General features: G+C 48.6%; 1 protein-coding gene across 1 annotated transcript in view; it reads left to right on the forward strand.

Moving 5' to 3' along the window:
• The first annotated feature begins 5,281 nt into the window (after positions 1 to 5,281).
• The window catches only part of DGAT2 (diacylglycerol O-acyltransferase 2), a 41,707-nt gene continuing 19,878 nt past the window's right edge, over positions 5,282 to 27,110 (forward strand). Inside the window, exons 1-4 of the mRNA XM_074981141.1 lie at positions 5,282 to 5,417; positions 16,854 to 16,973; positions 18,176 to 18,283; positions 19,884 to 19,954. Coding sequence (XP_074837242.1) covers positions 5,378 to 5,417; positions 16,854 to 16,973; positions 18,176 to 18,283; positions 19,884 to 19,954 — 339 coding nt within the window. The 5' untranslated portion in view covers positions 5,282 to 5,377. The remainder of the gene's footprint in view (positions 5,418 to 16,853; positions 16,974 to 18,175; positions 18,284 to 19,883; positions 19,955 to 27,110) is intronic.

Below are 27,110 nucleotides of genomic sequence, written 5' to 3' on the forward strand. Positions count from 1 at the left end.
AGTTCAGAAAAGGAGGACCGCCCAGGGGCAGATGCTGGACTGAATGATTTCTCCATATGCATAATCTTGAGCTGGAGGTCCCTCACCTTTCTAACATGTGCCATTAATTTCTTAAAATGGGGGCATTTTTGACTGACATTGTGAATGTCCATCTGAAACAGGAATTGCCATCTTGCAGGTAAGACAGAGCCTGGGGATCCAAACTTAACTGTGAGCTCTTAACTCACACTGCAGGCTGAACCTCTGCTCCGGCACTCTTTTGTCTGGCAACATCCATGGTCTGGAATGATTTTAGTTAGCCAGACGTCCACTTATCATGAGTGTGGCTGAGTTTCCTGTGGTCCCATAAAGTTTGTTTACAGCCACCAATCCTAGATCTCAGTGTTCTGTGCCAATATTTAGCTGTAATTTACCCCTAAATGACTCCTCAGAGCCCACTAAGCAGTGGAAGTGTTGGTAATGTGCTCAACAATATTGACCCTACATGGTTTGGCAAATCCTCCTGTTCAGCATTAGTCAGGTCCTGAGGTCACCAGACTTGTGAGGTTCAACCTGTATAACTCACTAAGAATATTTTAAACACTATAACTACTACTGTCTAACTAACGAACAACAGGAGAGATAACCTTGGTATATTTGTTATTGAAAAACTATTAACGGAGGGAGCACTAACTGTTCTGACCAATTGCTGGGGCAGTTAGAAGGAACTAAAGTGGGGGGGGGGGGGCTGTTGACCCTATGTGCATGATAGCAGCCCCAAACCAGCACAAACCAGCTGTCAACACATGTGGCCCCTGGAGCAGCAGCAGCAGGCATCCTTCAGTCTGCATAGACTATGGATCGCGCCCTTTAAAGTTTCAATTGAGGACTTCATTTACAGCGTCTATTGTGACTATGAAGACCCACACGAGAGTGACAGTCCTTGCTGCATCTCTTGCAGATGTAGTGGGTGTCTGGCAAGTCCTTATGGTGCTTTCTGTGTGCTCGCTTCTCCTCTGCTAGCTGTCTGATCTTCATCTCGCCCTTCTGAAGGCCCTTGTGTAACCCCTGCCTCCATCTGCTGCGGTCGTCTGCTAGTTCTTCCCAGTTGTCCAGCTCGATGTCTACCTCTCTGAGGTTTCTCTTGCAGACATCTTTTTAGCGCAACTGGGGGTGTCCGGGAGGTCTTTTGCCAGAGGCTAGCTCACCATACAGGATGTCTTTTGGAAGCACTGCTACCTTAAATCTCCAAGTAGAGGCACAGAGATGCCACAAGACCTGAAGCGGAGCCCCAGCATGGACACTCTTCAAAGAAGAATAAGGCACTACTCAGTGAAAGTAAGGGAGGCAGAACCTAGCTTACAATCCTCTTTTTTCCCACATCCTGTTACTCAAGTATACATTGACATTGCTGCTGCTGCTGCTTATTATTGCTACTGCAGTAGCATTTAAGAATTCTCGTGGAGTCAGGGTCCAGTTGCACATAGGCAGTATACAAATAATCCAAACAGAAGCAGACCATGTATGAAGGATCACTGGTGTCTAACCCTGGACCATGTTCTATAGGGAGGCCTCAGACAGCAGTCACTGTACCTTAGCTCACCAGATATACCATCTGCAAAAGTCCAGATTGGAGATGTCTAGCCTCTCTGACTGGCTCTTTATTTAAGACAGGAAGGACAGAAAGTTGTCTGAGCAACTGCTGAATGAATCTTAGCCTAGTCACTACATTGTCTGACTTCCAGAATTTTGTTCCAGATCCCTGCCCCATTCCTGCCTTGTTCTAGAGCCCTGCTTCTATGCCTTACATTTGGTTACTGAATCTGGATCCAGCCCTTGGCTTGATTTTTACTCTGAACCTATGCTCCAGTGTCTGACTCCTGGTCTGACCACTACGCCTGATGGACTGGGATATTAGTAATTGCGACTTGCCCCAGATAGCTCACAGGCTAGGATTCAGCAGTGCTGTAGTTCAAAGACAGAACTAAAGCCCAGACCAATGCTGGGGTCTGCAATTATTCTATGAGAATCCACGCTGGTGCATACTGAGATTCTTGTTGCAAGGCCCAGAGCTGAAATCACTGGCAGATCTGGGGCCAGATTTTCATGAACTGGTCTCATGTTGCACACCTGGAAAATGCCAGCACAAATAATTACATGTAATTATATGGTGCTGCAGTTATTTAGGCCAACACTAACTGTCACTTGTTAATTTGGGCACCTGGTTTGTAGCTGCCAATTCTTAGATTTTAAGTGACCCAAACTCTTTCTACGAATAAACCTGGGTAGAAAATTATATTCACAGGGTTAGTGGGGTGCAATGAGAGAAACCCAATAATTCCAGCCTCAAAAGTTAGCCCTGGTAATCCACATCTCTATTCATTGCACTTACCTATATCACTGTTAGTTAGATTAGAACCCCATTGTGCTGGCTGCTGTACACAGAACCAAATGACACTCCCTACTCCAAAGACATCTTGCAATCTAACTATAAGATGGATGCACATGAGTCGTGGTAGAATATAAGGAAACAGCGTGTTTCGCATGCTAGGCAGTGAAAATGCTGTCAAGCTCTTTCAGGCATTGGGGCAAAGAAGAGTTTTGGGAAAAGATTTGGAGGAGAATAAGGAGTTAGTTGTACACCCTGGGCGAAAACACATAGGACCTGGTTGGTGATCTCATTAATGGAGTTCTCTCAGTCACTGCCAAACATAATGCAAGGGATGTTCATAAATCAATGATTATAGAACCCAAGGTTAGAAGGGACCCTTGTGATTCTTTAATCTATATAACAGAACCCAGAGAACTTATTCCTCCTTACCAATCCTTTTTCCTATATCATACTCTTAAAGCATGATGCAACTACGGGTTTTTCCATCCAGGAGGCAGCTCTGTAATTTACCCCTAGTAGCGTGTGGGCAAGACAAATCTTCCAGACATCCTGTTGTAATATTCCCCATTGGTACATATTACAACAGGATATTGTGACAGTTCAAATGCCCTTTTGGCACCAAATGGTTTGTACAGTAACGGCTCAGGGGATTCTTATGGGGCAAATCCAATACCTTTCACCCTGGATGGATTTGAGTTCTGCACAGGATGGTGGTGGCCAAAAGTTGAAACAATCTGTTGACTGTCTGGTCACCTTATTGTGAAACGAGCTGTTGACCTCACTCCAGATCCTCCCACATGGGTGTCCCCATGCCAGAAAGTTACTTTCACAGGTTGCCCTACTGCCAGCAGGGATGCTCTGGCTGCATGGACAAGAAAATAGCTCAAGCTCGCCCCTAAAGGTAGCTGAGGTGAGTTACAGACTGAAGCAGCTGGAGGAAGCTAGCACTGCTGCAGCCCATGCTGAATGAATCATAGAATCATAGGGCTGGAAGGGACCTTGGGAGGTCATCTAGTCTAGCCCCCTGCTTCAAGCAGGATCAACCCCAACTAAGTCATCCCAGCCAGGACTTTGTCAAGCTGGGACTTATAAACCTTGAGGGACGGAAACTCCACCACCTCTCTAGACAACGCATTCCAATGCTTCACCACAATCCTGGTGAAGTAGTTTTGCCTAATATCCAACCTACACATCTCCCTCTTTAACATCAGACCATTGCACCTTGTTCTGCCATCTGACACTACTGAGAACAGTTTCTCACCTTCTTCTTTAGAGCTCTCCTTCAGGAAGTTGAAGGCTGCTATTAAATCACCCTTTAGTCTTCTCTTCTGTAAACTAAACAAGCCCAAATCCCTCAGCCTATCCTCATAGGTCTTGTGCCCCAGCCCCTTAATCATTTTTGTTGCCCTCCACTGAACCTGCTGCAGCACATCCACATCCTTTTTATACTGGAGTGCCCAAAACTGGATACAATATTCCAGATGCGGCCTCACCAATGCTGAATGGAGGGGAACAACTACTTCTCTAGATCTGCATGAAATGCTCCTCCTAATGCACCCTAGAATGCGGTTAGCCTTCTTGGCTACAATGGCACACTGTTTACTCATATCCAGCCTTTCACTCACCATAACCCCTAGGTTCCTTTCTGCTGTTCTGCTGCTTAGCTAGTTGATCCCCAGCCTATAACAATGTTTGGGATTCTTCCATCCCAGGAGCAGGACTCTACACTTCTCTTTGTTGAACTGCATCAGATTTCATGAACCACATCAGAATGTGTAGGGACTACAGAAAAGTAATAGCAATGCTCAGCACAAACATTAGATCTCAAAGGGCTCTAGCAAGGTGGATAAAGATTATCCCCACATTACAGAAAATGAGAGGGAGATGTGAAGAGGGAAGAGCCTGAACCTGCTCCCTCTGGAGTCAATATCAAAACTCCCATTTTCAGTGCAGGATCAGACTCTAAGGACCAGACCTAAGTCCCACTGCTATCCAGGATGAGAATCCTACTGATTTTAAGGGAAGCTGGAGCAGGCCCTAGTGGTCAGATTCTAAAAATCATGTTGGTGCCTGAAGATGCAGCTGGCACCTCCTAGGATTTCCCAAAGGCACCTAGCTCCCATTGAAACTGATGCAATTAGGCACCTGGGCACTTAAGAAAAATCTCACTAGGTGCCCTCTCCATCTTCTGGCACCTAAATACCTTTCAAAATCCCTCCCTAAGTGACTTGGCCAAGTTCTTCAAAGAGCTGTTAAGGGCTTGCAGGAGGGGAGGATAAGAACTAGGGTGATCATATTTCCCTAGGCCATACACAGTGTTGTTCCATCTACAGGGCAAGGGTTTGCTCTACAGGAGTGGGACACCCTGAGAGGGAGCGTATCAATATCTACCCACTCAGGCTGTATTAATGTGTTATGCACGTTGAGCGGGCAGATACTGATGCAGCCACATTCCTCCTCAGGGGAATCGCCTCTTTTTTGGGAAGCTCAGATATGGTAACCCTAGGGTTACCACAACCAGGCAGCAGCCGGGGCGGGGAGACCCCAGGCGTCCTGCTGCCCAGTGCCTGCGGGGGTCGAAGCAGGGGGATCCCCCGCTGAAACTCGCCCGCGGTTCGGGTGGCTGCACGCACCTCCCACGCGGGACGTGGGGGCGCGTTTCCTCGGGCTTGCGCTCGCGCCTCCCCCCAGCCTTGCAACAACCGGGCTCTTGAGCAACACCATTGAGCAGCCTGTCGATTTGACACCGCTCCCTCGGGCACGCACGCACACGCGCGCACACAGCGTGGCGGGCTGCCAGCCGCGGGCCCTGCAGCTGCATCACAATCCCCCCCGGGAGCGGCAGGCAGGACGCCTGCGCGCCGCTCCCCGCCTCCTGGGCAGCCACTATAAAGCGGCGCCGTGCGGCGCGCCTGGCCGGGCTGTGCGGCGGCCGCGTTCCGGTCCGTGTCACCCGCGGATGCCCGGCGCGTTATGGACCTGGCCGGGGGGCGCCGACGCTGAATCATGAAGACCATCATCGCCGCCTACTCGGGCGTTTTGCGAGGTACCGCGGCCTTCCTAGCGTGGGCGGCCGGGCACGAGCCTCGCCGGGCCATGTGGCCCTGTATGGACCAGCCGCGGGCGAACCCCCCCGCCCCCCCCCGTGCAGTCGCCCAGGTCTCAACGCCCGGCTCGCCTCTCTCCCGAGGGGGGCGGGGCAGATGTGATGCTCCTGCAGGCTTGGAGCTGCACTGTGCGTGCAGGGCGCTGTGGGGAGCTAGCAAAATCCGAGGGGTAGCTGTGGTGCACTGGGTTTTGTGCGCCTCCCCCCCCCCCCGCTGCGTGGGGGTGGGGGGGTCCCTTCATGCCCGTGGCTGAGTAAGGTGCGCTGGTGGGGTGTCAGTGGCCTGATTGTGGCAGGTGCATGCTGGCAGGGGGCTAATGCCCTGACTTGGCATGGTGGGTGGGTTGCTAGAGCCAGCGCCTTAGAGCTGGAGGTCGCGGGAGGCTGCATCTCTCTCACTCCCCATGGCGGTGGCGCTGGACGTTCGGGAAAGGCAAATGGCTCGAGCATTGGCTAATGCTGTTAGAGGCTTTTGCAGCCCTTTGCTGGGGTCTTGCTCCCCAGAGAGCCTTGGGATCACTGCTGCTTTTGTCAGACTGATGCCTCAGAGCCTGTCGCTGGTGTCTCTTTCCCTATCTGATGCGCTTCTAGCACAGCGTTCTGAGGTTTCCTTTTCTTACCAGCAAACAGGTGTTTGTGTGCGTGCAGGAGGAAGAGGTGTACAAGAGCTGCTCTTAGCAGCATTGCTGCTGCAAAGGACAGTTGTGCTGGAAACCAGCCATGAAAACTTAATTTAGTTTCTGAAATTCCTCCTCACCTGTGTCAGTAGCTGGAGGAGAAGCCAGAAAGAGTGACTGATGGCCATCTCCCTAAAACATCTTAAAGATTAAGTTTAAAAACAGGCTTTTATCTAGCGCAGCATAAGTTAATGCCCAAGGCTTCCTTTCACTTCTCTCCCCCATGCAAACCCCCATTCTCATTTCAATAGAGAAGTGGGTTGCTGATTCTCATCTGTGGTGTCAGCTATTGGTCAGGAGACATTTAAGTCAGCCTATGTCTGAAGGAGACTATCTGCTACAGATACTGAATACCCCATTTAAGGATAGTCAGACCTTTACCTGAGGGTGTAAGTCACTGGAAATAGTGTGGAGAAGCTTTTGTTACAGCTGCCTTGAATATCAGGAAACAAGGCCTCCAGAGGTGTAGTGGCAATAAACTTAGCCAAGTGCAAATGTTTACTCCTCAGAGCTAGCTCCTTGTCCTCTGCAGAAACATGTTTACAGGCACCTTACAGTGGAGGGGGCTTCCACACAGTTAACGTGTTACCAAACTTTGATAAACTGGCACTGTGATGAACTGTATCGCAGTAAGGCCTGGCAGTTCCATTGTGCTGAGTGCTGGTTTTTGTACCTGTTGAGACAGCTCTGAAGAACTGAGCAGGTACAAGACCAAGTAAGAAGACTTGTCCAGGGTTAGCTAACAGGCAGAGCTGATTGCAGGGTCTTGGAAAGAGACTGTATTTTGCTGTCCTGTTTTGGCATTGAGAGCATTGTTGGCACTTAAATAAAACCAAGAGCTAAACTGATAAAAAGCAGCAGTCTTCCCCAGTGCCCTTTGGAGAGGAAAGAGCCCCTCACGTGGGCTGACAGTGCATTGTAAACTGCAACAGTCCGGTTTTTGTATTTTACTTATTCTAGTAAGAAAAGACTAAATCATTCATGAAAGGCATAAAATATGTAACATTCATCTGATAGGCTCCTCTTTTGTGAGGCCCATTCTGAGCCAATAGGTTAATGTATTTAGGGCAAGTGAATATTTTAAAATGACCCATGGTTTAGGGACAGTGTCACTGGCCTTAACTCGGAGTAATCGGATATAGAGATGGAAAGCTGTCTTTAATGCTTCATGCAAGTTGGCTTGTCTTCAGGCCTGCACTGGTGCATGTGGAAATTCTTTTCCACAAGTCTGAGATGTTCACCTTGGAAGCTGTAAGACAGGGTGGATGGCATTACGTTGGTAACTGCAGCTTCTTTTCATGGTGCAAGTTAATTAAATGTCATCACTTCCTAGGCTTGCAAGCTGTTCACAGCTGTGTAAATTTACTTAGGGAGACACACCCATTTTAAAACCCTGTCTGTAAACAGAAGGGCCCCATCTAGAGATGTTCTGGAGCCTTGTGATTCCTCTTGTACTACTGGAATGAGTCCAGTCTCTTACAGAAACTGGACTGAGTAGGAGTCACCTTGTAGGGAATTTAGAAATTCCACAATCTTGTGGATGGTGTGTTGAGTTTGAAGTCAGGAGTCTAGGATTATATTCCCAGTTTTGCCATTTGTCTGCTGTGTGAGGCTGTGCAAATCACTTCACCTTAGTTTCCCTCCATCCTTTGCCCTTGTTTGGGCAGGAGCTGTCTGTCACTAGGTGTTTGTGCAGTGCCAAGCACAATGAGGTCCTAGTCTGTCATAGCTTCCAGGAGCTGCTGTAATTCTAATAGTCACTTGGAGTTTCCAGGCCTATTCATTGGGGGGAAAAAATGGGTTGCCCCACCCAAATGATGGGTCAGCAGGTGGTGGGTTTTTTTTTTAAATTAGCCCCTTTTGCTCCAGAAGAGGGGGTGTTGGTGGAATGGATTTAAAATATTTCCTCAAAATATTTCTCTGTGCAGGGAAGTACACCAAATACTAGGGATGGGTTGAAGCCCAGTAAGAATTCACTGCATGGATTTGTCTGCACTGGACTCTGAAGTGAGGAAACTGAGGCCAATCAAGTCAAAGTAAAAGATGTCTAGTATGGACAAATTCCTGGAAAACAGTCTTTGGGCTGAGGGGTGGTACGAGAAGGCTTTTAGCACTAAAGCTGCTGTTTCCCCTGTTGTGGTATGGGTTTTGTTTCACTGGGTGGCTGGGTATGGGGGCTTGGTGGCGGTATTTTTGGCTCAGTGGATTTGTGGTGGTCTGAGACCTTGCTGCACACAAGTGATGCAGAGTCCAGAGATGCCCAGGACAGTACTGATAAGCCAGGGCCCAGGTGCCTCTGAGTGCTGCAGGGTCTGAACACATGTTCTGTTGCATTTTGGGGTTACTGCTGGAGGAAGGCAGGAGAGAACTGCCTGACAGTCACCAGAGGCACAGTGAGCCTTAGGCCTGCTGCTTTGGGGAAAAGATGTTCCTCTTACCTTCTGTCTGTTCATATCCCTTACATGGGCTCCCCAGGATGTGCTGCGTGCTGTTATCTTTGGCAGGACCTAATGCCAGCTGGGAGAGGTACAGGTGTGTGGTGCAGGAGCTGCTCTATCTTATTTTCAGCCTCCCACCATCTCCTTTTCTCTTCACTCCAGGAAGGGCCTCTGCCTCCCACATCCACTCAGTGGGCCCCACCAGCCCCTTTACTATCACAATCCCCTGTCCAGCTTCAGTTGTGCCTTAAGCCCTTGCCTCTCCGGCTTTGTCCCTCATGCACTGATGCCTTTGGGGGTGCAGGTCAAACAGGGCTTGTGAGAGCCTTGCTGCTGGACTGTATGCACATCAAGGGCTTCCTGTGTTGTCCCATAGTGCACAGTGCGAGCCAAGAGGCTCTTGCCAGCACTGATGCTGTAGTTGGACTTGAAGCTTAAATGGCCTTGACAAGGTCTCATTCTAACTTCAGGCCCTTGATGTGTGTCACCAGACACTCTAGGCTCAGGTGGCCCTGCCTGGTGCTGCTGTTCTCTGGAACTAAGCATTGCCCCTGGCCGCTGCTGGGCTGAAGCATATCTGGAGGTAAAACTGAACTCTAAAATAATTGAGCTCTGTAGGAATCTAGCAAGACTTCGCCATAGGCATACCATGCTACAAAAAGCCCCTGCTTCTGTGCAAACATCAGTCTTCTGAATCGGCCTGAGTTCAGATGTAACCATCCCAAACAGTATGTACACACGTTTTGTGAAATGAAACTCTCACAGAGAACAAAATGTTACAGAGCAACAATTGGAAGTGGGTAGTAGACTTACCAGTTTGCTGCTAAGCATCAGATCAGAGTCTTCTGTGCTGGGTTGTAAAGGCTTGTTCCCGCTGCATGCACTGCGGTGCTGTCCATGTCTCTGGTCAATGACTCATGTATTGGCCTTGGCAGACGTACCTACTGTAATTGCAAAACACCCTTCTGAAATAGTATCTGAGAGGTAGCTGTGTTAGTCTGTATCTTCAAGAGCAAAGAGAAGTCCTGTGGCACCTTATAGACTAACAGATATTTTGAAGCAGGTCTTTGCCCACGAAAGCTTATGCTCCATCAGGTGCCTTACTCATGCATCTGATGAAGTGGGTTTTTGCCCACGAAAACATTTGTGCTCCAAAATGTTAGTCTGTAAGGTGCCACAGGACTTACTGTTCCCTTATGAAATAATCACTTTCCTTCAGTTAGTAAATAACTGTTGTAATATGTGTGGGCAGATTCCCTGCTGGTGTAAACCAGCACAGATGTATGCAGCTGGTGTTAGTGCAGTGGTAGTGGCTTCACTGGTGTTAGTCCAGCTCATATGGAGTGAGGATTAACCCACTGTTCCTTGTTTCTGTGGCCATGCGGAGTAAATCTAGAGTCCAGTTCTTAGTCATAGGAGACAGAATAAGGCCTACTGTAAAATATCATTCCCATCAAACTGAAATGCTAATTCCTCTTAAGTGAAGCTTCAAGTGTGATTTCTATTGTATTTTAACAAGCCTTCAGTGTATTTTAGTTGTAGCACTTGCATATTAATCTTCATAGCAAATCTTAATTAAAAAGTAGCAACAGGTGTTTGGGACAGTTTTTTTCTGTAAGGACACAATATAAAAAAGATTTAGGGGCTTTTATTTGCCCCAGTGCCATTTACCCAGGTTTGACACCAGGATAAAGTGCACTAGTACAAGTGAAAATGGACTGTTGGAAATAGTGTCTTCACGAGAGTTTACAGTGGTGGCTTAAAACCCACTGTAAGATCAGGCTTAAAGATCAACAGCTATTTATTCTGCTTGTAGTTTCAGGTATCCAGTGCGAATTGGAAGAGGCTGTAAGAGTAGGTGAGTGTTAATTTGACTGAAGAGAGGGGAATGTTGAAGCCTGGTAAAAAGATGCAACCAACTCAGTATCATAGATCACTTGCAATTTTCTTTTTTTTCCCCTGTTCCTCTTAAAATAACAAGCCGTGCCACTGGAATGCCTTGTGGGGCAACCCTTACTATTGTTTGCCTCCCCTTGAAAGCACTGATGGGGAATCTTTCCTTTTTCTAGACAATACACTTTGGTATCTGCTTCCTTGCAGGATGCTACTACTCAGGAAATCATTAAAGTATGCCAGTTTTTTCCAGGTCTGCGCATCACTCAGAGCTTGAGGAAATATTACAACATACCTACTTCTTAAAAGCTCTCTGACAGGGCTGGCTTAGAATTAGAACGTCCAAGCTCATGGAAGAAAATGGGGCATGAGCTGATAGGTGTGTGGAAGGAGGGGGTGGGAAAATGTTATGTGAAATCTATCCATGAGTAGCTATAAATTACCGAGTTTAGTGCTGCTTTTGGTTCTCTCACTGGTCCTGGTTTTACTTCTCACGGGAGGTCTTTCGCTTCATATGATCTTGTGTCCACTGCACATGTATTGAGACCTTCCTCTCTAGGGCTGTTTCTAGACATGCCACTTTCTCTGAAAGTGGCATGCTAATAAACAGCCTGAAATATGCTAATGAGGCACATATGTAAATTCCCAGTGCCTCATTAGCATAAGGTCACGTGATTTTTGGAATCCAGAAGACGCTCTTCTGGACTCCAAAACTGTGTGTAGAAGCGTGGCCCCTGGGGGGAGAGGGGGGTGAGGTCTTCCAGAAGGAAGTCCTTTGGGAAGAAGGGGCCTCTGGAAGAAGGACCCCCCCCCCCTTCGAAAAGGACAACCCCCACCCCTCCCGGGGGCTGCACTTCTACCTGCTGTTTTGGAGTCCGGAAGAGCATCTTCTGGACTCCAAATCATGTGACCTTATGCCAATGAGGTGCTGCAAATTTACATACATGCCTCATTATCATATTTTAGGCTGTTTATTAGCATGCCACTTGCAGAGAAAGCAGCATGTGTAGAAACAGCCTAACTGTCTTGCAAGTTGACAAGCACTGGATGGGGATTTTGGAGGCAGTGCTGTTCCTTCACTGACAACAGATGCTTGATGCTCTTTCTGCACTACTTGTACTTCATTTTTGGCTACCATTGAAGCAAGGCAGATACACCTCATTTAAGTCCTGGATAATGTAGAGAAGTGCTCCAATAGCTCATGGAATTGGCAGAAGTTCAGAAAAGGGTGGAAAAAAAAAGGTGGGGGGGGGGGGTTGGTTTGGAATGACTGCTATATGAGGAGGGAATAAGCGGAGTGGGACTTTTCAGCTTAGAAAAGAGGAGAGAAAGGGGGAATATGATAGAGGTCTATAAAATCTTGACTGATGTGAAGAAAGTAAATAAGGAACACCATATTTATTTGCACCCATAACACAAGAACTAGGGGCCACTGAAAGAAGTGAATAGGTAGCAGGTTTAAAACAAACAAAAGGAAGTATTTCTTCAGACAGTGCACAGTCAGCAAAAAAACTGGATACAGACAGGGAGGATAGGTCCATCAATAGCTACTAGCTAGGACGGGTAGGAATGTTGTTGGTAGCCTGTCTGTCCGAAGCTGGGAATGGGTGATTGCCTGCTGCATTCATTCCCTCTGGGGTACCTGTCCTTGGCCACTGTCAGTAAACATGATGCTGGGCTAGATGGCCCTTTGGTCTGGTCCAGTATGGCTGTTCTTATGCAGTTGGGCCTGGACAGTGGTGTCATTCAGGGACCTGTCACTCAAAGAGCTTTACCTATGAGGCACAATTGCTCAGGATGTGTTCCATACTGTTGGGTGGGGGATTGTGCTGTCTCTTGTCCAATTCTGGAATGATCGGCCATAACTGCAGCCAGTAAACATTCCAAAGTGGAGCAGATAGTAACTGCCCTTTGGTCCCATTAAGCTAACTGTCTTGTTACGGCTTTAGTAGAAGATGGACATGTCTATTTTTACAAGATTAAACTTTGGACCCAGAGAAGTAATTAATGTAAATGATGATCAAAGACCAGGTCAGTCCATATCTCTTGTGTGTCCCTTCACGTATGAACTAACCACAGGTGTCTAAATAGAACCAGTCCCATTTTGTTGCAGAAATGGAAAGGGAAGCTGGGTGTGTGGGCATCTTTTGTAACTTCTAGTTAAGTACATTCAGACTATACACAATACTTATGGCTGAACTATGAGCAAGCCTGATCAGAGATGTACATTACATGAATAATTTAGGTGGCATAACACCTAGTATTTAGGTTGGGTTTGTGTGTCGGGTGGTGGGGCGGGGGAAGACTCCTTGGTTAACTCCTTTGACTTGTTTGGAGATTCCTTGTGAGCAGAAGATGAGGAAGACTTACACTTTAAGGCCACCAGTAATTAAGCAACACAGAGTAGTCAACTTGGAGGTATATCTTAATTTACCTTTAAAAATGTTCCAGCCTCCTCTGGGAACTCTTAACAAACCTAGTACTACCAAAAAGATACTGTGACCTCTGATATCCTGGAAGATGTGCTGCCCCATGCGAATAGGATGGAAAGTACTTAGTCTGGATTCTCAGCAAACAATCTAAAACTTTCCATACCACAAGACTATTTAAGCTTTCAGAACAAACATGAGTAACTCCCCCTGACAGTTCAGCTTAAATGCAATCCCTCTTGGAAAAACCCTCTGAATTACTTCTGCAAATACTTCATAATAGGTTTTTTATTTGTTGGATTAATGTTTGTAACTGAGTCGCTTTCTGAAGACCTAACACTTGGCAACCTGTTAAAAGCTACTCATCAGAAGGAGGTTTCATTACTGTGCACTTATGCTGGTGTGCATATCACTTCACCATGCTATAGCCAGTTGTAGCAGAAGCTGGGTTCAGTATTTAGGGGCTTCTTTTCATTGATTCAACACAGAACTGTTGAGTTTCCGCCCCCCCCCGCCCTTGAGAAATTTACACAATAATTACCCGTTAGCAAGCAGAGGCTGTGCGGGGGAATCTTTTTATTAAGTGGGGTGGGGGGGAGTAACTTGGCTTTAATTTGGGAACTCCACAAATGGGTTCATAAACATAAACTGGGAATAAAAGTCCCACCCCAATTAGGCTGTGTAGTGTCCTTTCCCTCCCTGGTTCTTAAATCCAGCAATCTAAAGGTCCCCTTCATGTCTTACCCTACTCTGCCCCTTTGGTCAGTGCAAAGCCAGAGTTGAGGTGCACTGGCAGCATTCACCTCCCATTCTGGGTGGGAGAAGTAAATTGGCATTTTACTGGCCCTGCTGGTTGCTTGTTGGACTTCCTGTCCTCCCCTCTTACCCTCCCTGAACTCTGACATTTAAGCCCTTCTTCAGCAGAGGTTCTTCAAACTGACCATGTTAAGCTCTTTCAAAGGAGGGAAAGAGCAGTCTCTTTTGTATTCTGCCTATAATGACAAGCATGGTAAAGGGTGACCACAGTTCACAATTCCTGCATTTAGTGTGAACCTTTTGTAACCCGGTGCCAGCCAGGATAGTTACTATAAGCACAACAGTGCTCTGTCAGCTCAATAGCTAGCAACTCCAAGCAAAAGGGGAGCAAGTGTTGTTGTCATAGGCAGTGGGTGAATGTAGGGGTGGGGCAAGCCCCTAGCCCCACCCCTGCCACCCAGGATCTGTGGGAGCCAACTGCCCTTCCCCCCCAAATGTAGGGGCAGTCCATCTAGGCCTAGCCTCCCCCTACATGAGAGCATGGTGTGGGGGGAAGGGCACATGATGTGTGGCCCTGGCCAGAACTCATGGGTAGGGTGGGAGGATGGGACATTTTCCCCAGGTCTGGTGAGAGCATAGCAGGTGGGTGAGGTGGGATGGTGCACAGCTCCAGCTTTCCTCAGCCCTAGCCAGAGCACTGAAGAGAGGGAAGGCAGATGGCTCCTGGCTCAAGCTTCCCTGGAGAGCTGGTGGTACAGCCCCAGCCACAGTGGGGCTGAATCCAAAACAGCCCTGGGGGAAATGTACCGAGGTGGGCAGGGACTGGAGGTAGTGTGTGGGCACAACTGAACTGGCAGTTTGGGAAGGCCTTATCTTCCCTGCTGCTTATACCGGCCGTCAGGGCTGTAGTTATGTAAACACACCAAGTCTCTTCCCCTAGAACCTGCTTACTCTCACGGTGCATCATGCAGTTTCAGGCTGGTGGTGGTAGTGTAAACCTCACCCCTAGGGTGTGGTTGGCTGTCCCATGTAGCAGCACCTAGACCATTTACACAGAGAATCACTCTCTGCCATCCTAAGCTGAGTGCCAGCTGGCTTTTAGCACAAACTGTAGTGGCTCCTGCACTGAGCTCCAGAGGTCCCAGGTTGGAGTCTGCCTGTGGGCAGTTACAGTAGCATATTATCTATCCAACATTAGGGATGGTCAGTAAATAGCCCATCTGTTTTATAGCCACCCAGAAGTGCTGAACAAGTCTAACGGGGGATTAAACAGGTGCTTGGTTTAGGTGAGAAAAAAGATAGGTACCGATTCTGAGTGGCATGTACAGGCACTTAATCAACCATAAGTAAAGATACTGCTGAATAGCAGCACCTGCAGCTATCCTATGATCTAATTACAAGGGTTAGGTTTTCATGCCTCTGGCATAAACAAATTGATGGCTGTCTCCTGGAGGAAATGGTCCGACTGGGTAAGGTGGTGTTCAGCCCCAAAAATGCTGGCGGCAAAGCAGGGTTTGGGGTGGAAGGTGACTGCTCACAACCTCCTAAAGGTTCTAAACACCTGTTCTAGGGTCTGGTATGCCAGTATTGTAAGTGATATGAATGCCTTCATCTCAACTATGAGAGATTACCATTCCGATATTACCACAAGAGATGCTATTAAATCAAGTACTTTCCCAGAGGGTAGTCTAATAGTCTGGCTTGCACTCCACAATGCCTTTGACTTCAGAGATCTCTCCTAATCCCCATGGCCTTCCAGTGCTGTTTCACTTCTGTGCCTTAATATGCATTCAGCCCTTAACACCTCTCCTGGGATTGCCTGCAAGGGGACCAATTAGTTGTAGCCTGTGAACTGATGTGTCCTTCAAGAACTGAACTGAGACGCTTTTTGCAAGCTACCTGAGTCTGCCTAAGGACCAACTTGAGCTCCGTTCAGACCAGTGAAGAGGAAAGCTTCCTCTCCAGTTACTGACTCTCCTCCTAGTTCTCCTGTCTATGGAATAGCTCAGTGCACACAAATGCACTTCTCATCTCTTATGGTATCTGACTTGGCTTGACTTACTTCAAAGGAAAATGTAAAGATGCTTGGACTTGAATATTAAGACAAGTGGCTAACTAATATTAGCATATAGCACCGGTGCATAAGTCAACCAATTGTAAGGCTATATCGTAAGCATCTAATCAATTCAATGGGACTCTTTTAATCGCGCATCATGTGAAATCCAGTATTAGCAGCTAGCACCTGCAGGTGTGCTCCTTCAGTCTAGAGGGCTTAGTTTAAGTCTGGTATGAAATAGCAGTATATTTTGTCACTTGTTTGTGCTACATTAATCTTCTCAACTAATCATGGCTTGATAGTTTTTGGTTATAGCAACATGCTGCTTTTAATGTAGAACTTGTTTCTAAATTCATACTTTCAGTAAATTGTCAGACTTCTGCATCACTTACGCTCATGGTCAACAGTTTTTATACATATTGACACCTACTGCAAGCAAAAGATTTGAATGCTATCAGATAGCATATTATACACTTTAAAATCCCAGTGTGAATGGTTAACCACAAGCCCAATTCCTTTACACTTGAAATTTCTTGTTTTAGATCTGTAAATGTGTAACTTTCTGCTTAAGAGTCAAAAATCTGCTTGTAAGCAGAAAGCAAAAATTTAACTTGCCAAAAAAAAATCTGAAAGCTTTGTATGAGCTTCTGAATGATGGTGGCTTATACAGTACAAATGTTGTTTTGGAGCTGACGTCCCCGTGCAGGCCTGGGGTGTGGGATTCACCGTCCCTGATCCAGCAAAGTCCCTCATCCAGGACCACGGAGGTCCCAAGGGTGCTGGCCCAGAGAACAACAACATTGTATGTAGGATTTGAGTCATATGCTCCATGTTACTGCACTTGCGGGCACTGAAGAGGATTTCTGCTTCTTTGTAGCAGTCCTGACAAGCATTTATAGGACTAGAAACTGAGCTGTTACTAAAATAACAGGTTTTACCTTCAGGTTTTTTTTCCTTAATGCAATGAAATGTCAGACACTACTGAATGGGATTTATATAGTTCTACATTAATTTCAAACCAGAAGAGACATTGCATGAATCAAGGTTCACTGCCTTCTGTTTTTCACTTGCAATCTAAATACATGCACAGAGAAACTTTTTTTTTTTCTTTATTTTTGTGTTCATAGGTACTGGATCAAGCATACTCTCTGCACTGCAGGATTTATCCTGGCTGTCCAAATCCAAAGTAGAGAAACAACTTCAAATTATATCTGTGATGCAATGGGTCCTTACTTTCCTTGTCATGGGTAAGAAACTTGCATTTTGAAAATAAAGGTTAATTAAAACTGCACTGGCAGAAATCAACTCTTGGGTATTAACAGCTAAGGTAAAACCTATTAGGTTTCCCTCTGTTGCTTAAGAACGGGGTGGTACTATTGCTAGATAAACAAAACGCATAGGAAGGATTACTACACACATGTAAGCAGGGCTGGTCTGAAGACATTTGAGCAGAAGGGTGCAGATCTTTTAAAATCCTCCTTTGTATACAATCTGTGCTCTGAAGATAAACCTGTCTTGCCATGAATACCCCACACTAGTTGGGAGGAAAAAATAACAAATCTGGTTTTCTGTTGGCAGCCATTTCAAGAATGTGAAATAATGTGGTGGGTTGCTGTTTATAGTATATTCTGAGCTTTGTTCAGTCTAGTTCTTAATCACCTCACAATGTGACTCTCTTTCCTGGAGATTTCAATCCAGTAAAACGCGCTTTTGGGAGGGCTTCCAGTTAGCCATCTAGCAGGTGACGCTTCTGCAACCTTCCTAGTTAAGAGGAGCTCTGAGTGGGAGGAAGAGGAGCATTTTTGCTTGTTTTTGATTTAATACTCATAGCAGTAAAGTAACTCAAAGGTGGTTAGTCTCTTCAAGCACTGATTGCATGTGACCATCTCACCAAGTCTGAGTTGAGCCACCATCTGCATGCTTGTGAAAAACTTCTTGTTCACTGCTTGTAGACATCCAAAACCTCCCAACAGGCAGAATTTCCCTCTTGTTTTGTCCCAGACAGGCTGGTGGGACAGGTAGAATTTTTCACCCCTCTCATAATTTAAAATCAACACTAGCTATGTGGAGAAGGCCCAGTGCAGCGTGAAGAAGAGTGTGGGGAGTTCTCTTGTGTTAGGGATTATCCAGGGCACTGGGAATCTTATGTGTGATAAGAGAACTGAGCCAGCAGCTGACCTCCAAAGAAAGAGGTCCAAAGACCCTGCTGTTGTGATGGGAGAACCTGTGGGTCTGAGGCAGAGATGGGGAAATAACTTGGCCTTAGTCCTACCAAAGGCTTAGTCTCCTCTGTCTGATGTCACTAATCTGTAACAACTAAATCGGCTTTTGTTTAAAAAGCCCTAAATATGGCAGGATCAAAAGGCAAGGGGTAGTGGTGCTGAGATACCCGCTCTGCAAAAATGAGGGTTTTAATGCCACTTCTTTTCTGTCCTTCTGGCCACTCCAGGTGTTGCTTGCACGCTAATCCTCATGTACATACTCTGTACAGACTGCTGGGCGATTGCTGCTGTCTACTTGGCATGGCTGGTGTTTGACTGGAATACTCCAAAGAAAGGTAAGTTGTTAAAATGTAGTGTAATGGGGGAGCAGGGCTTTAGACAGGAAATGTCATAAGCCAAAGAAGCTGCAAGACTTGCCACAATAGACGCTTATGGAAATGTCTACATGTTGCAGGCAGAAGTGGAGGTGGGGGAGGAGGGAGCTTGTCTGTGGCTGGCTTGCACTGTGTAAATGCTGGGAGTCCCCACCATGTGCAGCCAAGCAGTAGTTGGTACATGCAGGTTACTCCTCACTAGCTCTTTATGTGGTCTGTTACAGTGCCTCTGTGTGGGTTAACCTAATGGACTAGGGAAGTATACAGAGCTAAGCCACATGAGGACACTGTTAGGGAATTAGTGTAGCTAATATGCTTTAAACTCTCACTCCACTTCACAGGGAAGTTGATGTACACTGTAGACTAGCCCTTCTTCATACCTAAGCGACTGCAAATTCTCCTGTCCTCTAAGCATATAACCCTTCTCTAAACCCTGCTAAGCTCTCACCATCAAGGATGTTGTGTAGCAGTGAGTTCCACAGGCTACTGACTTGTGTCTACACTTCTACAAGTTTCAGAGGTCTCTGAATCTTGCAAGCTTAAATTAAATTAAAACTGGACTTGGGGAAAAGCCAAGGGGGAAGCTGAAATTAAGTTGATCTTCTAGTTAAGATGGAGTGACTGCTTTGGTTAGCAAAACACATGTCTTCAGGAGGGTTTGTTTTTTGACTTACTGTCTGACGGGCAGGTCTAGAACAGTGGGTTCCCATCCTGTGGTCTGTGGACCCCTGGGGTCCACAAGGGTATCGCAGGGGATCTGTGAGGGGGGGAGGAGAAGAAAAGAGAAATGAAATAAGCTTTATATTGCAAAGTTACAATCAACTATCTTCCAAAATTATTAACTGCGTCTTTTTTTTTTTTTAAAAAAGTCTAAGTTGTGGTTTCCTTTTTCATTTAATGAAGAGTACATAGGTAGAATTGGCTTTGGGGGGTCCATGAATGGTTTGGGGGGTAATTGGGGGTCTGCATTAGTGAATGATCTAGGAGAGTCTTAGGATACTAGTCAACACTTGAATACAGTTCTCTTGCTTTAAGCTTTGTTTGTAAGAGGGGAACAGGGAGTTCCTGTAACAAGACAAGTCAATTAGGATCATCAGACATTAGATTTAATGTCTCAGCCAGACCTAAACTCCATGTAGGTTTCAGTACAAATGAATCCTTGGTTGAGCTAATGGGACTTCTTCAGTAGAAGACTGTGGTCAAATGGTGACCTGATGGTGAATGTGGATGCCTTGAACACAAGGGTTTGTAGTGTCGGTTCTAGCAGCACTGGAATTTGGAACTCCTGAGGTCAATTGGCAGCTCTGTTATGCAGCTGTTGCTTGAGGCCTGGTTTTTTGTATAATTGCTGAAGCCAAGGGGAGGGGCAGGTGCTCCTGGACTCTGAAAATGAGCCCTCAGTAGGCTTTGTGCAGGTGTCCAAAGTGAAGTAATACCTACCTTCAGTCCTGTCCTGAGATCTGATAATTGGCATCAGTGGAGGTGTCTTTACAAGCTGCTACTGAGTATTCTCAAACTACCTTTTTTTCTCTCCTGCTCCTGTCCTCACCCCTCCACCAAGGTGGAAGAAGATCCCAGTGGGTCAGAAACTGGACCATATGGAGATACTTCAGAGACTATTTTCCAATACGGGTAAATAAGCTTTTGTTTTTCTTGCTCTACTCCTGACTGTACTGAGAGCTCGTCTCTTCCTCTTAAAGATATGTCTTGCAGTAACCCCTTGTGTGGGTGGGGGGGGGCACTGTCTTTGACATGAGGAAACCAGTGCTTGCTCACTACACAGGCCTTGCTTTATCCTTAGCTGACACTGAAATCCCAAGATAGTAAAATGCACTTTATTTAGGATCCCCTCCACGTGATGTGTTTCTCTGAAACCGTCATCTTCTGCATCACTAATCAATTCTGATAGGAACGTCATTTGCTTCCATGATGACTCCCTGTTGACTCAAGGCACCAGTTTGCCTTGGAGAAATCTGGTGGTGCAAGATGATCCTATAAACAATGGCTTTGCCTGTTCATCTCTTCTGCTCCACCCCATTGTAATATGCAAAGAGAATGGCATTCATGTCATACTTGTTTCATAGAATTCAGCTGAAGACCAAGATGTAGTCCATTGCCCATAAGGTTTTCTGGCAGAATGGGAATGATAACTCTAAAGTCTGCTTTTATTATCCATATGCAAAATGTCCAAAGGGGTGACCATTATCTTTATGGCACCTGCTTGCTAGACCTCAATAAGTAGCTGTTTTGTGTCTGCACTCCTGAGCTGCTGTTCGATGTTGGTAGCCAGGGTTGAGACTTACTAGTTGTTAAGCTACAACATAGCAGGTTACAAGGGAAGAATTCAAGGTGCTCTGTATGCCGCTTTGCTGCACAAGACTTTGGAATTAGCAGGATTCTACTTCACAGCCCAGTGTATAGGCAGTCGCTGGGGAAGGGTCTTGGAGTTAACAGTCTGCATCAACGGAAATGGACCTGAACCTTCTGCAGGTGCTGTATGCAGACATTTGTGGAGTAGGGCACATGCACGTGTGATTTTTTTTTTGTAAATGTGGACCACTCCCTCCCCCACCTCTGGCTTTCCTGCTGGCCCTGTCTCCCTCATACCCTTCCAGCCACCCATGGTTTGTGCCCCTCCCCACTCGGCCTGAAGATTCCCCCTCACCCCAGCCACCTGGCCTGGGAGAGGGGGGATCACATGAGAAAAGGGGTGGGAGGTAGTTGCGGCGCTGAAGTCACAGGGAATCGCCTCCCAAGTGCTCACCACGCAGCACTGCTCTGCTCCCTCCTGGCCTGCTGCGCACCACTTCTCAGCTAGTGGCTGGGAGGCCTCCAGGGAGTCAGAAGGCTTCGGCACAGTGCTGTGATGTGAATGTGGGGAGGGCAAAGGAGCTTCGGGGAGGTGATCCCCTGTGGCCATCATCCACTGCCTGGCCCCTATGTCAATAATCCCTGGCCAGGTCTGGGAGGAGGCTAGGGGTCGTCAGGGATGATGGGGTGGAGTGGTGAGGGAGGGGTGCTCCATGGGGATGATAAATGCACCCCTCCCCCCACCCCCGCATATGGGTCTCCTGTGGATCTGGCCACTTCTGCAGTGGAGCAGGCTCTGTGTTTATAGCTGCTTTGGGAGGGACTCCAGCCATGGAAGATGGTGGTGACTTGAACCTGGAATCACTGCTTTGATCTTGCAAATCCTCTCATCTGTGTACCTCCTACCACATGGAACCAGTTTCTCAGCTAATAATGCAGACCTGGCTAGGCTGGTCCCTGGAGTAGAAAGAAGGACTGACAAGTGCACGAGACTGGAAAACTGTAGATGGAAGTAGCCCTGCTGTGGAGATGTGGACTCTTTTGGGCTTGAGGCTGGGAAGGGGTCTGCTGGAGGCATGGAAGAAAGCTCAAGGTACTTGTTCTAGGTATAGTGGTAGCTATTAAAGCCAGTATTTGCCAACAAACACTATATACATCCCTAATATGAGGTCACTTTCCCTATGCACAGAATAGATGAATTTTATTGACTACTTCTTCGAGTGTCCCCGTGGGTGCTCCACAATAGGTGTCGGGCTTGCCCGGCGCCACAGATCGGATCTTCCAAGCAGTTTCTGCCGGACCGCGCATGCGCTGGCGCGCGCCGCTCCCTTGCGCGCTCCTGGCCATGTGCGCGATCCGGTCCCCACCAGTTCCTCTTAACCGCCGTTGGCTGCAGACGGAATCCGAACTAGGCTAAGGCCAAGTAGCGTATTCAATAACTGTTTTTCTTTAAAGTTTTTCAAGTACTTAGGCTACTGCAAGTTAGCCGGTTGTTATTTTTGCGCAAAAAAAAACAAAAAAAAACCAAAAGCAACAAACAAACTACAAGCGGGACAGCTTCAATCCAGTCCCAGTAACAAGCGCCGGAGGCCAGGAGCATAGGGCCATCAGCCCTCCTGCTGCGGCAGGCCATCGGAAGGGGAAAACAGCACAGAGAAGGTGCTAAGTACCCGTTTAACAACTGAAAGACTCACCAACAACGTCCTCTTCAGGATTTAAAAAATGTGAGTCCTGCCGAGAGGCGATGCCAGCGTCCGATGGGCACAGTCTATGCATAAGGTGCCTTGGGGAGTCCCATGTTGCACAGAAATGCTCCTTCTGTGCTAAATTAACAGCCAGAGCAAGGAGAGACAGGGAGATGCGGCTTAAAATGCTGCTTTTTGATAAGGCCCTCCAGCCAGATGTGCCGGAGCGGCCGCAGCAGGAGGGACCCTCCGGGGCCCATAAAAGGAAAGCTGCCTCCCTCACCCCATCAGCGCAAAAACGGAGGAAAGCCTCCCCAGCCCGATCCCTGCCGGCAGCAACAGCGAGCGGGACGGGAGGAGTGAGCAGCCCCCAGCCGCAGCAATAGCTGATCGGCGGCGGCACGGAGAGCCACGTGGAAGCGGCTCAGCCTCCGATAATCAGCCAGCCGCCCCGCACTGCAGGCAGGGCGGCGGCTAAACAAGCACCGGTATCGGCGGCACCGCAGGCAGCGGCACCGACCCCCGGGGAACCAGCAGTGCAGAGCGCGCAGGCACGCAGCCTGCAGGCACTGAAGGACACCACACGTGCGGCACCACCTTCGAGCGTGCCTAGCACGGTGCGGACGGGGCCGGGATCCCCTGTGCGTCAGGGGGCGGAGTTACCTCCTCCAGGGAGGGGGAAGGCTGCACACAAGAGGAGGCATTGCAGCCCCTCTCCGGACAGGGCTGTGGAGTTGCTTTCTCACAGCCCTCCGCTTATGTTGCAGACTCCAACCAGAAGGCAGGGGTCCCCCCCTAGCCTACCCGGAGCCCCCTTCTCCATTTTTGCAACCAGCCTCACCCTGGCTGGGACCACCTTCACCCTTCCTGGGGTTTGAACCACTGGACTATTACGCAAAATCGCTCTCTCCAGTGTCTTGACGATCTCCCTCCCCCAGACGCAGAGGGTATGCACCAAGGGAGTGGTCTAGGTCACCTTCCCAAGAACAGTGCCTATACTGCCATGGTTGCCCCTACCACGCGGGGCATAGACACCATCGGCAATCTACTAGGGGAAGATCCCCACAGACGATCTCGTACCCCCGAGGGAAATTGCGACCGGGGACAGAGACTCAAGCATCTCAGGGGGGACTGGTTATGGAACCCCGAGATTTTCCCTCGCAAACCTCTAGCGAGAGGGTGTACCATCACCAGCAGGAACCGGAAGGGTCCAGAGAGACGTACCCCAGCGGTTCCTCGCTCTCCTCCCCGGACGAGGCTACGGCCCCAGGGGACGTCCATCCTCCGGACGATCTCAAACAGTTTCAAGAGCTGTTTAAGAGGGTGGCCTTCACGCAAGGCATCCAGACAGCAGAGGTGCAAGAGAAACACCATAAGCTCCTCAAAAATTTGAGACCTCCGGCCTCCTCCAGAGTAGCAATACCGCTTGATGAAGCGATCTTAGAGTCCGCCACTACGATATGGCAGACCCCTGCGACTATTCTGCCTGTCCAAAACAGAGCGGATAAGAAATACTTCGTGCCGGCGAAGGGCATGGAGTTCCTGTTCAGCCACCCACAGCCAAATTCCTTGGTGGTGGAGTCGTCGCAAGAAAGATCAAAGACATCTCAATTCAGGACGGGGAACAAAGATGCCAAGAAGCTAGAGCTGTTCGGCAGAAAGGTCTACTCTTCCTCCACTTTAACGTTGCGAATGGCAAATTACGCAGCGCACTTAGCGAACCATAATTTCGACAACTATTCCAGGTTAACCTCCCTCATGGACTCGCTTCCAGAGGACAAAAAGCCGGTGCTCAAGGCCATAGTGCAAGAAGGCTATGCGGCCTCGAGGACGGGAGTTCAGATCGCCCTGGACGTTGCGGACACAGCAGCACGTTCCACAGCAACGGCAGTGGTGATGCGAAGGGAGTCCTGGCTCCAGACTTCGGGTATACCGAGGGATCTGCAGGCGAAGATAGTTGACCTTCCCTTCGACTCGCAGAAGCTGTTTGCTGAATCAACTAACTCGGTCCTTCATTCCAGTAAAAATTCAAGAGCCACACTCAGGACCCTGGGGATTTACACCCCTCCATACACAAAGAAAAGGTACTACCCTCAACAAAGATGGTACCAGTACCAGCAACAGTGCCCCCAGTACCACAGGGGTTACGAGCAAGGGCGACATCAACAGCACCAGCAGTACAGAACTCCCAGGCGACGTTCACAACAGAGCCGTGCGTCCTCGGGGCGGGGCCAAAGGCCACAAGTTTGACCACAATCACCTCCATCCTTACAGCACTGGACGATGGAGACTGGTTCGCAGCCCTCGATTTACAAGACGCGTACTTCCACATAACTATCCATCCGGCTCACCGGCGATTCCTCCGGTTCATGGTAGGCAACGAACACTTCCAATACAAGGTCCTACCATTTGGCCTCTCCTCGGCCCCCAGAGTCTTCACCAAGACCTTGGCAGTGGTGTCAGCCTACCTGCACAGACGGGGGGTATTTATTTTCCCGTATCTGGACGACTGCCTGCTCAAAGGGGCCTCAAAGGGGGAGGTTCTGCGCATGATACGCGTCACAGCAAACACGTTCTCTTCACTCGGCCTGGTTATCAATCTGGCAAAATCGAAAATAGACCCCACACAGGACATAGAGTTCATAGGGGCTCGCATAAACTCAGTTACAGCGAGAGTATATCTACCAGAGGCTCGCTTTCGGGCCATCGGTTCCTTCGTGCAGGTCATCACCTTCAGCCCTACGGTGCCGGTCTTGACGTGCTTGCAGCTGCTGGGCCACATGGCAGCGGCGACGTTCGTAGTACAGAACGCCAGGTTACACATGCGCAGCATGCTGCACTGGCTGGCGAGTGTATACAAACCGGCAGTACACACTGTTCACAGGGTGGTGTCGCCCACAGCCGGGGTGCGCAAATCCCTACAATGGTGGGTAAACCCCAGGAACCTGCTAACAGGGGTACCCTTCCACCAGCCGCAAATATCGGTTTTTCTCACTACAGATGCCTCCCTCATAGGGTGGGGAGCGCACATGGGCGAAGAGGTGACTCAAGGACTGTGGTCACCCACGGAACAGTCACTACACATAAATATACTGGAGTTCAGAGCAGTGTTCAACGCCTGCAGACACTTTCGAGACCACATACAAGGCAAAGTCGTCGGGATCAGTACAGACAATACCTCCACCATGTTTTATATAAACAGGAAAGGAGGAGCTCAATCCCGTGCCTTATGCGCGGAAGCAATCCGCTTATGGAACTGGTGCATCGCCAACAATATAATCTTGAAAGCCTCATACTTGCCGGGTGCGCACAATGTGAAGGCAGACCAGCTGAGCAGGCGTTTTGCACTCACACACGAGTGGCAGATCCGTCCCGATCTGCTACGGCCAATTTTCCACGCATGGGGTTTTCCCCAAATAGACCTGTTTGCCACTCAGCACAACAAGAAGTGCCCATGATTCTGCTCCAGGGCAGGACTGGGATGGGGGTCCCTGGGGGACGCGTTCGCGATCCCGTGGAGGGGCCCCCTGCTTTATGCGTTTCCTCCCACAGTGCTGATCCACAAAGTCTTGCAGAAAGTCAGGAGGGAAAGGGCCTGGATGATCCTGATAGTCCCAACGTGGGATCGACAACAATGGTTCCCCCTACTCCTGCGCATGTCGGACCGTCCACCGATGCCTCTTCCGGTGGCGCTGGATCTGCTCACGCAAGCCCAGGGGTCCATAGTGCACCCGCACCCCCAAAGCCTGCGACTGCAAGCGTGGTTAATCCATGGCTCAGCTCCCTAGAGAGCACGTGCACAGTGGAAGTACAGCAAGTCCTAGAAAGTAGCAGGAGGACTTCCACCAGGAAGACCTACAAGCAAAAATGGACTCGCTTCACGGCTTGGTGTTCTTCCAAACAGCTGGCCCTCCTTTTTGGTGCCTATACCTACAATACTAGAGTATTTACTGGACCTCAAGAGAGGAGGACTCTCGCTATCCTCGTTGAAGGTCCACCTTGCCGCCATCTCGGCGTTCAGACATGAGGAGGAAGGGCACACGGTGTTCGCCCACCCTATGGTTACCAGGTTCCTCAAAGGGTTGGTAAACCTATACCCCCCTCAGAAACCGATTCCACCTTCGTGGAACTTGGACCTGGTGCTTACCACGCTAATGGGACCACCGTTCGAGCCCTTGGCCACAGTTCCCCTCCGCCTCCTTACAATAAAGACGACCTTTCTTCTTGCAATTACGTCAGCTCGTAGGGTGAGTGAGCTCGCGGCAGTCATGGCAACGCCACCCTGCACTGTTTTTTCTAAGGAGGTGGTAACCATACGGCTGCATCCAGCCTTTGTTCCCAAAGTTTCTTCCGAGTTTCACATTAACGAACCTATTGTTCTACCCTCGTTTTATCCAAAGCCTCAACTCCAACGAAGAGGCGCGCCTACACCTCCTGGACGTGAGGAGGGCGCTAGCCTTCTACGTAGAAAGGACCAAGTCCTTCCGGAAAACGGATAGACTCCTAGTCTCCCTCGCTCCCAAATCGAAAGGAGAAGGTCTCTCCTCGCAGAGAATCTCAAAGCACATTGCATCCTGCATAAAAATGTGCTACGAGCTCAAAAAGACTCCTTTATCGGCCACTCCCAGGGCTCATTCCACTAGGGCGGTGGCGGCATCAACAGCCTTTTTCAAGGGCGTTGCGTTAAGACATTTGCAGAGCGGCGACCTGGTCATCCTACGACACCTTCGCCAAACATTACGCCCTTCACAGGGTATTCCAAGAGGATACCCGTCTCTCTGCAGCGGTCCTCT

The sequence above is a fragment of the Carettochelys insculpta genome, chromosome 1 (genome assembly GCF_033958435.1).
Source record: "Carettochelys insculpta isolate YL-2023 chromosome 1, ASM3395843v1, whole genome shotgun sequence".
Taxonomy (NCBI): Eukaryota; Metazoa; Chordata; order Testudines; family Carettochelyidae; genus Carettochelys; species Carettochelys insculpta.